This window comes from Hypanus sabinus, chromosome 7 (assembly GCF_030144855.1).
Source record: "Hypanus sabinus isolate sHypSab1 chromosome 7, sHypSab1.hap1, whole genome shotgun sequence".
In the NCBI taxonomy this organism is placed as follows: Eukaryota; Metazoa; Chordata; class Chondrichthyes; order Myliobatiformes; family Dasyatidae; genus Hypanus; species Hypanus sabinus.
In genome coordinates, this window is record NC_082712.1 from 130,617,877 (window position 1) to 130,628,971 (window position 11,095).

The 11,095-nt window shown below is 39.4% G+C and overlaps 1 protein-coding gene across 5 annotated transcripts in view; it reads left to right on the plus strand.

Annotated features, from left to right (window-relative positions):
- LOC132397196 (inner centromere protein-like) overlaps positions 1-7,947 on the plus strand; it is a 76,667-nt gene extending 68,720 nt beyond the window's left edge. For 4 of the 5 annotated variants that reach the window (XM_059975627.1, XM_059975626.1, XM_059975629.1 and 1 more), the window contains exons 16-18: positions 924-1,118; positions 3,337-3,496; positions 5,283-7,947. In XM_059975627.1, coding sequence (XP_059831610.1) covers positions 924-1,118; positions 3,337-3,496; positions 5,283-5,491 — 564 coding nt within the window. In that variant the 3' untranslated portion in view covers positions 5,492-7,947. The remainder of the gene's footprint in view (positions 1-923; positions 1,119-3,336; positions 3,497-5,282) is intronic. The other variant, XM_059975630.1, reaches the window with a different exon arrangement.
- The last annotated feature ends 3,148 nt before the right edge of the window (positions 7,948-11,095 follow it).

Consider the following 11,095-nt stretch of genomic DNA (forward strand, 5'->3'; position numbering starts at 1 on the left):
TATCCCCCTGTTTTGTGAAAACAGTTCATTTGATTAGAACAAAATTAGACTCTTAATTTTTTTTCTGCCACTATATCCTTGTGTCACTCAGTTTTCAAAAAGTTGATCCTACTTCAAGCCAATGTAAGTTGGTCATCTGATTCAAAGTACAATTATTATCAAAGTATATACACTTATTGCAGTATACAGTCCTAAGGTTTGTCTTTGCACAAGCAGCCATGAAACAAGGAACCAATTTAAAGAAAAACATCAAACCCCAATGTGCAGAAAATAAACTCGCGTAAATGGCAAGAAGAGACTTAAGAACTCAAGACACCATATCACTGATGCACCATCAATAACTCTTGGAGACGTGAGGCGAGATATAAGCTTTTATTGGCTGGAAGAAAGAACAAGCAGCAATTGACCACCACACTACATCCTGGAGACTGAGGCTGGGGTGGAGTCCCCAATTGCCTATTTACCGGGGTCCTTGGGAGGAGCCACAGGAGTAGTCAGCAGGGTGGGGGGGGGGGGCGTGTCCAGACAAGTATATGTAGTTCACCACAATCACAAAGACATGAGAGTCCTGGCATATTCAGCTCAGTTTTCTTCAATCCTTTGCCATGCCTCTCACTGTCTGCAGGCCACAGCACTACTCTGCCCCGATCAAAATCACATAAAACAGTAACAAAATGTGACCATTTCATCTGATTTGGTAAATCAATACAGTTGATTCTAGTAAGGATCAATTTGTTGATTACATAGGGAGGGTGAATTGGATTGGGAATTCACTCCAACATTTATCAAGCTAAATGACTGACAGAAAAGTAAGCAAACTTGAGTTAGTTTGGAATTTTATTTAATTCTGAGATTGTGCATTTATTTTCCCCTGAATGCATTTCACTGGCTTTGGAGGCTAATATTGGTAGTTTTGTTTGTAGGAAGAACAGCAAATAGGAGAGCCAGAAAGTTGGAGTTTAAAGAGTGAGAAGACTCAGAGGACACAGTTGGAACATAATCAACAAGCTGAAGAGAGTAAGCTTGAAAGTTGGGTAATAAAGTTGAAGAAACAAGATGGAGAAGCCATGAAAATTGTATCCAACAATAATGTACTGAATAAAACTATGGAAGTACATGTGAGTATTTTGGTATTTGGGGCTTCAAAAGACTTGTCCATTAAATCTGTAGTAAAACCTCAAAGCAGCTGCGCAGGTTGACTCTGTGGTTAAGAAGGCATAAGGTGTATTGGCCTTCATTAATCGTGGAATTGAATTTGGGAGCGGAGAGATAATGTTTGCAGCTATATAGGACCCTGGTCAGACCCCACTTGGAGTACTGTGTTCAGTTCTGGTTGCCTCACTACAGGAAGGATATGGAAGCCATAGAAAGGGTGCAGAGGAGATTTACAAGGATGTTGCCTGGATTGGCGAGCATGCCTTATGAGAATAGGTTGAGTGAACATGGCCTTTTCTCCTTGGAGTGATGGAGGATGAGAGGTGACCTGATAGAGGTGTATAAGATGATGAGAGGTATTGATTGTGTGGATAATCAGAGGCTTTTTCCTAGGGCTGAACTGGTTGCCACAAGAGGACACAGGTTTAAGGTGTTGGGGAGTAGGTACATAGGAGATGCCAGGGGTGAATGTGTGGAATGAATGGGCTGCCAGCAATGGTGGTGGAGGCAGAAACGACAGGGTCTTTTAAAAGACTTTTGTTTAGGTACATGGAGCTTAGAAGAATAGGTTATGGGTAAGCCTAGTAATTTCTAAGTTAGGGACATGTTTGGCACAACTTTGTGGGCTGAAGGGCCTGTATTGTGCTGTAGGTTTTCTATGTTTCTAAATGAATATTTTAATCTTGAATAAAATCAATGTTGTCACTCCTTATTTTATCTTTTTATAGTTAGGATAACACTTTCCTTTCAATAACTTTGTGGAATCTAGAAAGCACTTTAAAGGACACTTTCTGCTGTTTGGAAACTCACTTAAGCCTACCTAAAGAAAGTAGAACAGATAATTGGTTATTATCTGGAGAAAGAGAGAGAGAGAGAAGCAAAAGAATCCAAAACGTGTGGTTAGGGTTGTGTGAGTTTGCTGATGGGGAGAAGTACGCAAGTGGAATGAACAGGATTTTTTTTCCCTTTGAATCAAATCATGATTCACTGCCATAATAAGCTCTTGTAGTTTATGAAAGATTTTTACCTGAGATTTAATTATTTGTACTATTTTCAGAAAGAAAATAGTACAATAATAATGCATAGATTAACACAGTAAGAATTATACTTCACTTTATGATCCCTTTGTTATCAAATGGATTACTGAATACACATTTCAGGAATTGTCCTGGTCAACATTTTTATGCACTATCTGAAACCTTTCTATAGTATTAAAAGTGTAACTTATCAAATTATTAAATATTTTACCAGTTTAAATTTGTGACGAGACCTGTATTTTGGGGATTTTATCTGTACTACTAATGTAAAATAGAATTTCTATTCTTCCCTTATCTTTCCACCTTCTCTTCCCCACTTTAAGGGAAGACATAAATTTATCACCATTGTACGGAAAGGATGTTTTGAAAAGGTTGGGTGCATCCCATCAGAGAATGATTGGAAATTCTTTTTTGCACTTTACTGCCATGCCTGTCGACAGATGCATAATATATATAAAAAATCAAGTGTATATATTCGTCTATACATTCAAATAAAAATACTTGAATGGAAGCTTCTTTTGAAAATGGTATAGTAGCAGCAGAATAGCTAAATTACTGGGGTAGTAATCTGAAGGTTACGACTAACAATGCTGATAGACTTTAAATCTCTCTATCAGCTACGGGATTAAATGCTGCAATTAATCCTCGAATTTAAAAAAAAATCAGATTGAATATACATCTGTTTAGCAAAATCTTTCAGATGTGAAATTGCCACTTGGTTTAGTTCAGATAACTTGGTATTTGATAGTTGACTAGTGGTTAGCATGATGCAATTACAGCTGGAAGTAGTGGATTTCAATTCTAATGTACAGACTCCTTACAGATGTTATCCCCATGAATGCATGGGTTTTCTCTGGTTCCCTCCCACAGTCTAAAGACATATCAATTAGTAGGTTAGTTGGTCATTGTAAATTGCCCCATGATTAGACTAGAGTTAAATCGGAGGTTGCTGGGTGGCGTGGCTTGAATTGGCTGGAAGGCCAATTCCACACTGTATCTCAAATGTGACCAGCAAATATTTTGTTCAAAATGCATGTTGGAATGGGCAATGAGTCATAGGCTTGAATATGATTTCCCAACTTTTGGGGAAGTGAGGAGGGAGAATAGTTTGAGGTTTAATATATTGATTTGAATTTTTTTCCAGCACCCTGCAGAACTGGAATCTTACAGCATGACTCCTGGTAGCTACTCCAAAGTAAAGTTGCCCAAAATAAATCTTCAGAACTATGGAATGGACTTGAACAGTGACGACTCAACAGATGATGAGGAGATGCCTCGCAAACCAATCCCATCTTGGGCTGATGGTATGTGAATATTTTCAGATTGGCTTAGAAAAATTCCCATTTGTTTTTAATACATTAATTGAATTCAGTAAGCTCTCCATTTAAACTTTTGAGGCAAAGTTTCAACTTTTATTTCTGAGAAACTTCTGTAAATCACTTGATAATTATGTAAGCTATATTTTAAAACTATGAGAGTGCCTTTTCAAGCAATTTCATTGTTTTGGGTAACCTTGTGGTAGATGCTAATTTCAATTGCGTAATGATGGCCTTCCCAATAATTCTGTTATTTAGTGGGTAGCTAATCCACAAATGTGCAATAATCTAAATCATATTCTTGTGTGCTCAACTAAATGATTTGTTCAGTAGCAATAGGAATATGATTTCTTGTATTTGGAGATGAAAATCATTTGATTTTACCTGGTTATTAATGGTTTGTAATGTTACAAGGATGCCCATTACTAATAATGATCAGTTAGGCACATAGGATCTATATTTACTGAGAAGTACATTTGTGTCTCAAATAAAAAGCACGTCGATTTACACAACCAAATCCCTTTGTGCACACGTAAGTTTCTCTGACTGTCCATGAACAGCCAAAGAATGGAAAAGGTAATACTCAGGAAAGGAGTCTACACTGACCAGTTATTCCTGAGCTAAACTCTGTCCAGTGTGGGATTATTTACGATCTGTGATAGTTCAACTCCAGAAAGTTGTTGCTGCTTTGCTCCTTGTTTTTAAACACTACTTATTAGTTCAAATGTTGCACTTCAATCTTGTTGACTGGAGGTTGTCTGACCTGTCACCTTCTTATTGGCACTAGTCCAAGCCAGCATCCATTGATTGCCCTCTTCTGCAAATGACAACTGGTAATTTATGGTTCTGTTCTAAATCAGTTTCCAAACCAGTAACCAGCTTGAATCACTTGAGGTAGACACAGACCCCACCATTCATAAGCCTCCATGTTTTATCATATCAAAGAAAACCTCACAAATAACTTATTTGGAAATTGACTCTAGTTCAGCAGACTATCTGGAATATTTAAAAACTGATTCAGCTGAGCAAAACCAGTTCACAAAATGGAGGATACAGAACAGATTCACAAAATGGTAGCCTCTATTCCTTCCATCTCAAGGCAAGAACAAAGGCATTTGTTCTGTCTACTTCCACTGTCCTTGATTCATTCAAATTCACTGATTTGTGTACTGTAATTTCAGGCCAATAGTAGTGTGTAACAGTGAATGTTCAAGTAATTTTTAAAAACTAGCACATTGTTAATAGGATACTGTATGTGCAGGAGCTAGGAGGGGTTCCGTTGGTTTCTTTAGAAACTATTCCATAATCTTTTCAAGATTTAAATTAACTTGCTAAAAACATTTGTAAATTTGCTGTTTGTCTCCATCACTTCAGCTCTTCCACTTGGAGATCTCAATAAGCCCTTAATTTTTGGCATGGACTAAAAGGGCCAAGATGGCCTGTTTCCGTGCTGTAATTGTTATATGGTTATAATTCTGTATGATGTTTGTCATTTGTTATGTTTATTATGGCCTAATCTGGTCCATTTATTTCCCCTTGCTGAAGCTTCATGCCTACTGTATCTGCTAACACTTCACACCCATTTGCTCTCTCCATGATCCTTGGCTCTACAGTTGCTGGAGCTTTAGCATTTCCTGGAAAAAATATTTTTTCCCCACTAACAATGTAAAGGATAATTGCTCTGACTTGTGGATTGTATTTTCAAGTTGTGTTGAGACAATTTGCCTGTTATTATATGTTGAATGCTATAATAATGAATGTTGTTAACTGTTAGGTAAAGAACTACAGCAGGCACTGTTAGAACAGTATTATCATCCACTTAACTTGGACGAACTCTTCAGTGTCATCAAACCCCCCAACCTTGAAGCCATCTTTGGCAAAAGGAAGCCTCGTTACCTGAAACGCACAAGTTCTGCAGTGTGGCATTCACCACCTGGATCAACCGGCTTTCAGAATATATCGCGTGGTTTTGTTAAACACTGAAATGTATCTATTCTGTTTCACAATAACTTTTTAAGTACTGTAAGAAGTGAACAATTCCTGGTCTGCTTTCACCTTTTCTGTATCGTCTATTTAATTGTACCTGTTTGGAAAAATGTGGGCTAAGCAACCAGTGCAAGTTTCTTAATCTAATTTTATTTAATTTGCTGAAAGAATTTTGCATTTTAAGTTTGCAAATTTTATGTTAAGATCACTTTCTATTGATTTGTTTATTTGGATGCAAATTCTTTGCCTTTTATCAGGGTAGTGTACAAACATTTTAATTGTGTTGGGACTGTGTCCATAAGCAAAATTTCCTAATTTGGCATAATTGATAAACTCTGTATCCAGTACATTTTAAGAGTAATGGGGTGGTTGGGTATGGAAACTCGATGGGTGTTTCTCTATAGTTGAATTGGAAGAGCATGCAAGGAGCTTTTTCTATCAATCCAGTTGTCTACTTCTCACTGCTGCTGAAATGGGCTGGCATTCAATTTCCAGCATGTCTGTCCCACAAGGAATACTCCAATGGCGCCTGGAGTTTCCATGGAACTAATTTGTCTTGAAGAAAATTCCTCCAGACTACCACTGTTTTCCATGCCCCTGTTCTAGAAAATCACCAATCATGTTAGAAATAAACAATCGTTTGAATTGAGTGCATACAAAGTTCACTTCCTCCCCTGTGCTATGTTAAACATAACCCTTGCTGGGATTTGTTAAATGTTGATGTGATTTGGAGGCCTCGGGATTAGAGGAATGAAATAGTTTTCTCATGGAAGGTGTGTATGAAAACAAGAGGGAAGGTTAAGCAAGTCTTATTTATTCTTCCTCCCCGCTAACAGCTTGCTGATATCTTGTTACTTGGACTCAGATGTGCATGATGGACACTTGGCAGATTTCCCTTGGAACTGCGTGCTTTGTTTGGTGGGGGAGGGCAGAGAAGAAATTGGAAACAAAAACTTATTTGTGTTTCCAGTACTGCATTGTAATAATGTGATCATTTCATATTATGAAATATTAATTATTTCAAATGCACAGTCAGTTGTATTGAACCCTGCTTTATATTGTGGAAGTGTTTTTGTAAATATCCCACAGTCCACATAATGAGGAAAGTGCTTGTTTAATAAAGCTTTGGTGATAGTAAACCTTTTTTTTTGGTTTGAAACTGCTCAATGCCATAAATCACTTTACTCCTACTCAAGACATTTTTTTAATGTATAACTAAATTGCAATATTCTTTAGAACCAATTGACCAACAGATTTTGTTTTGTGTAACACTGCTTGGCCAAGGATTGGTGAACAGCCATTCATCCACGTTTCATTGAGATTGATAGTTTTTAAAATGAAGAGCCTATGTGAAATTTTAAGTTTGAAATCAAAATTGTTTGCCGATGATGGAATCTGGAGCAAAAAATCTGCTGGAGGAACTGGAGTTTAGGCAGCATCTGTGGAGGGAAGTGCTTCAGGAAGGAGGGTTGCTGATATGATGGAGGGAGAGGTGAAGTAGGTCAATTGAAGGGTGATGGACAGATGCAGCAGCTGGGGTGGAGGTGGAAGTCAGGCACTGAGGCTAATGGGTGGAAAAGGAAGGCAAAAAGAACCTGCACAAGAGGGTGAAGATGGAGGCAAAGGCTAGAAGGTGCTGAGTGGAAGTATAAAAGCTGAACTTTTAAGTAAGGAGACAGAATTGCATGTGGGGGCTGATGGGGAGTCTTCCTCTACCTTCACCTCTCCTATCCTACTTGGCTCATCCTTCCTTATCCCTGTCCATTTCCACCTATTATTCCCAGCTTCTTCCAGCTCCACCCCTTCCCCTCTACCAGCTAGCTCCATCCTTCACTCAATCTAGTTCCATTATTACTTACCAGTCCCTATCTCATTTATCCTCTTACTTCTACGGTGGCTATTCTTCCTGCAAGCTCTCAGACCTGATGCAGGGTCTTGACCAGAAAGGACTTTGGCTTATTGAGTGGGAAGGGCCTGTTATAATGCTGTATCTTTTTTAAAAATCTGGTTCCTGACCACAGATTCCTACCCTTTCCCCAGGAAGTGTTTAAAACGGAACCAAACAGATTATATATTTAGCCATCTATCTGACTCTGACATGAGTTTCTAAAGTTTTGTCAACATCATAACTGATTGCCCTTTATTCTCATCTCTATCAAGTGCCCACCTCCACTCAGTCTCAATACACCTCCTGAAGCTTTCATCTGTGTTTTTGCTGATCCATTTCTTGATTGATCTAATGTACTCCTTTTTATCCTTGCATGCAATCTACTGGTTGTGGTGAACTATGTGCCTGTCTGGACACGCCCCCTGCTGACTGCTCCTGTGGCTCCTCCCACAGGCCCCTGGATAAAGGTGATTGAGGCCTGAGCCCGGCCCTCAGTCTCCAGGATGTAGTATGGTGGTCACTCACTTCTGGTTCCTTCTTCCAGTCAATAAAAGCCGATATCTCGCCTTGCGTCTCAGAGTGAGTTATTGATGGTGCATCACTGGTATTACAATAAATTTGAATCTGAAAATGCTAGAGTTGGATATTTTAATGTAGAGTTTGGGGCTTAATCATGAAGCCACAGTACGGAGTGGTGGCAGAAAGGAAATGTCACAAATATAGAGTACAACAGGACAAAGACAGCTGCGGATTACAAATTTGTTACTTGTTTCTGTGGCCTTTACATTTTGTATGTCAAATAAGCAACAGGTCCCCATGAGCACAAGATACAGATATTAGTTGTTTTTTTTTGTAATACTTTGTTTCTGCCAACTCTTCCCTCGCCAGACTCATTTCTTAAGATCTGATTTTGTGCTATTTCCACTTGTTCTGTTCATTCCCACTTAGATCCAGGACACGTCTCAAGCCCTTCATTTTGATGATTCCACTTCCCTAGTCTCATCTGGTTTACCTTTACCTTGCATATACTTTATTGTCTCTAAGTCTCCACTCCCCATATTGAATCTTGAACAAAGGTTGGTTCCCTTTCACTATTCCACTCAGCCACTTGGCACAACTTTGTCCTTGCCCTTTAAAATGTTTCTTCCAATTCCTGTCTGAAGATCAAAGGTGTGGCCATGTGGGCACTGGCAACATCTGTATTGTTGGCTGTGTAGAACGGGCCTTGTAACAAGCTCACTCCAGTTCAACTCTTGCTTCACATCAACAATGTGATGGTGCTACTTCCTGCATTCATGTGGAACTTGTCAATTTCATCGTCTTTACCATTAACTTGCACCCTGCCCTCAACTTCACTCAGACCATCTGATACCTCTTCCTTTTCCTGCTTCTTGCTGTCTTCATCTTGGAATATGGACTTGCCACTGACATGTCTACAAACACACTGAATCCCATTCTACCTCCCTTGGGGATGCCATCCCTCCCTTTCAATTTCTGCTCTCAAGACAAGGTCTTCTGTTTTGGGGCTTCTGAAGTGTCATTTCTTTTTCCTGAAACAGCTTTCCACATATTTCTTCCATTTCACACCCTGTTTGCTTACAGACCCATCTCCAGACAAGTGATAGTTCCCTTGGTTCTTGACTTTCATTTCACTCCACCAGCCTCCACAACTGATACATCATCCTTCAGCATTTTTTTTGACAGCTCCAACATCTAGGAACACCACTAGGAACAGTTTTCCATTCCTCCACTACCCAATTCCACTTTCCACAGGGATCCCTTGACTCTCTGGTCCTTGACCCATTATAACCTCTCTTCATCAGTTCTAATGCATAGTCTTGACTTGAAACATCAACTTTTACCTTTTGCTCCACAGATGTTGTTTATGATGGTCTTTTTTTTCCAGAATTGTGTTGCTTTCTTCCATATTTCAGCAGCTGTAGTCTATTTTGCTTTAATTTATTGTTCTGCTTTCCATGTTTTTTTCTCATCTAAATTGGAACAGCTCATGCCTGAACCCACAACCAAGTGAGTGTCAGTTTTGTTTTGTGGCAGTTTAATATAATTGAATAACATGCCAGGCCACTTCAATGGGCAGCTTAAAAATAGACATGGTTAGACCAAACTGGATGAGGATGAGAGTAACAATTAGTTTTACATGTGTATTAGCATAACTGTTACTTATTCTAGGTTTTGTAGGAAAGCAACAGTACTGTACAAAAGTCTTGGGCACCCTAGATTTTCAGATAGTTTCAGATGACTTGGCCTCCACCAAGCCCTGATCTCAAAGTTGTTGAGGCTGTCTGGGATTACCTAGGTTGATAGGAGTAAGCAGGGGACATCCAAAATCTGTAGGAAAAACTGACAAGTTCTTGAAGATGCTTGGAACAACACACCAGTGGATTTTCTCTCATAACTGCTTGACAGTGCACCTAAGAAAATTGATGCAGTTTTAAAGGCAAAGGTGGTCACATCAAATATTGATTTGATTTCATTTTTTTCAACTGCTGCTCTTTATAGTAAATTTTTGATACTTAGAAACTTTCACCTCATTATTTTTGAAAGCATCTTCTCTTTACAAACTTACACGTGCCTGAGACTTTCACACTGTATTTAATTAATTGAACAGTGTGAATAGTTCTCTCTCCTGTTTAAGCTCTCTGGTCTAGTTCCTGACTTTGCAGACTTATGCAGGAAATGTAGATGTGAAAAGAAATTGTGGTTATTTGTTTCTTTTAACAGGATTATTTGGCCTTTGTCTTGATTAAACACATTCTATCATAAATGGTGTATCTATTCAATAACTCATTTATATGTACAGTGAAGATGGAAGGGATGCCTTAGAATTCACAAAGCCAGTCATCCTTATTTTTGAGTATTTTCTAATGTTACGAAGGATGAACAACTCTGATGGGCAGAAGGGTGCAGAGTTGCCCATGTCCCCTCCCCTAGGAGAATCACAAACTGTTACTGTTGCCAGGCTGTTAATGAGAGAGAAAGAGATGGAACAAAAACATATTGGGACAGGAACATTTGCTTCAGACAAGGGCGAGATAACAGCCTGAGAGAGAGTTATGTTTATCCACCATGTTATGACTCCTGAAAGACTTACGGCTGCGGAGAGGGGTGTTTACGTGGTACCATCCTGGTCATTAAAATTCCTCAGTGGACAGCCAGAGTGGGCTGGTTTGATAGGTCAAGTCATTCAAACCTGATTGACACCTGAGACCCCATGAGTGGGGATAAAAGTGAGGTCTGGGGTGACACCCCTCAGACGCACCAGGAAACACACTAGTGAGCATCAGAAACCCACAGGAAAGTGTGGGGCATCGGAAACCGAACGGATCGGTCAATTGCACTCAGTGGTTATAGCAAGGCCGGTGTGGGCTTGTGTGTGTGTCCACCCTTGCCTGGGTGACGAGTCCACCACGGAAGAACGGTCTAGCTAAAGGACAGAGGGCTCATGCTTGAATGGCTACAACCACACATCAACGGATCAAGATCGTAAAGGAAGGTTTGCAAGACAATAGCTGTCACTGTTTGATCTCCCTCTCCCTCTCTCCCCCTCCCCCCCATCGACCAACCACTATTTCAGCCTGCATGAACTGAACTTTATATTTCCATGTGACAATTCATTATCCCCTAGACAACGATAGAGCTTGTTTATTATTGGTTATTATTATACCCACACTTTTAGGTTTAGTATTGCTAAC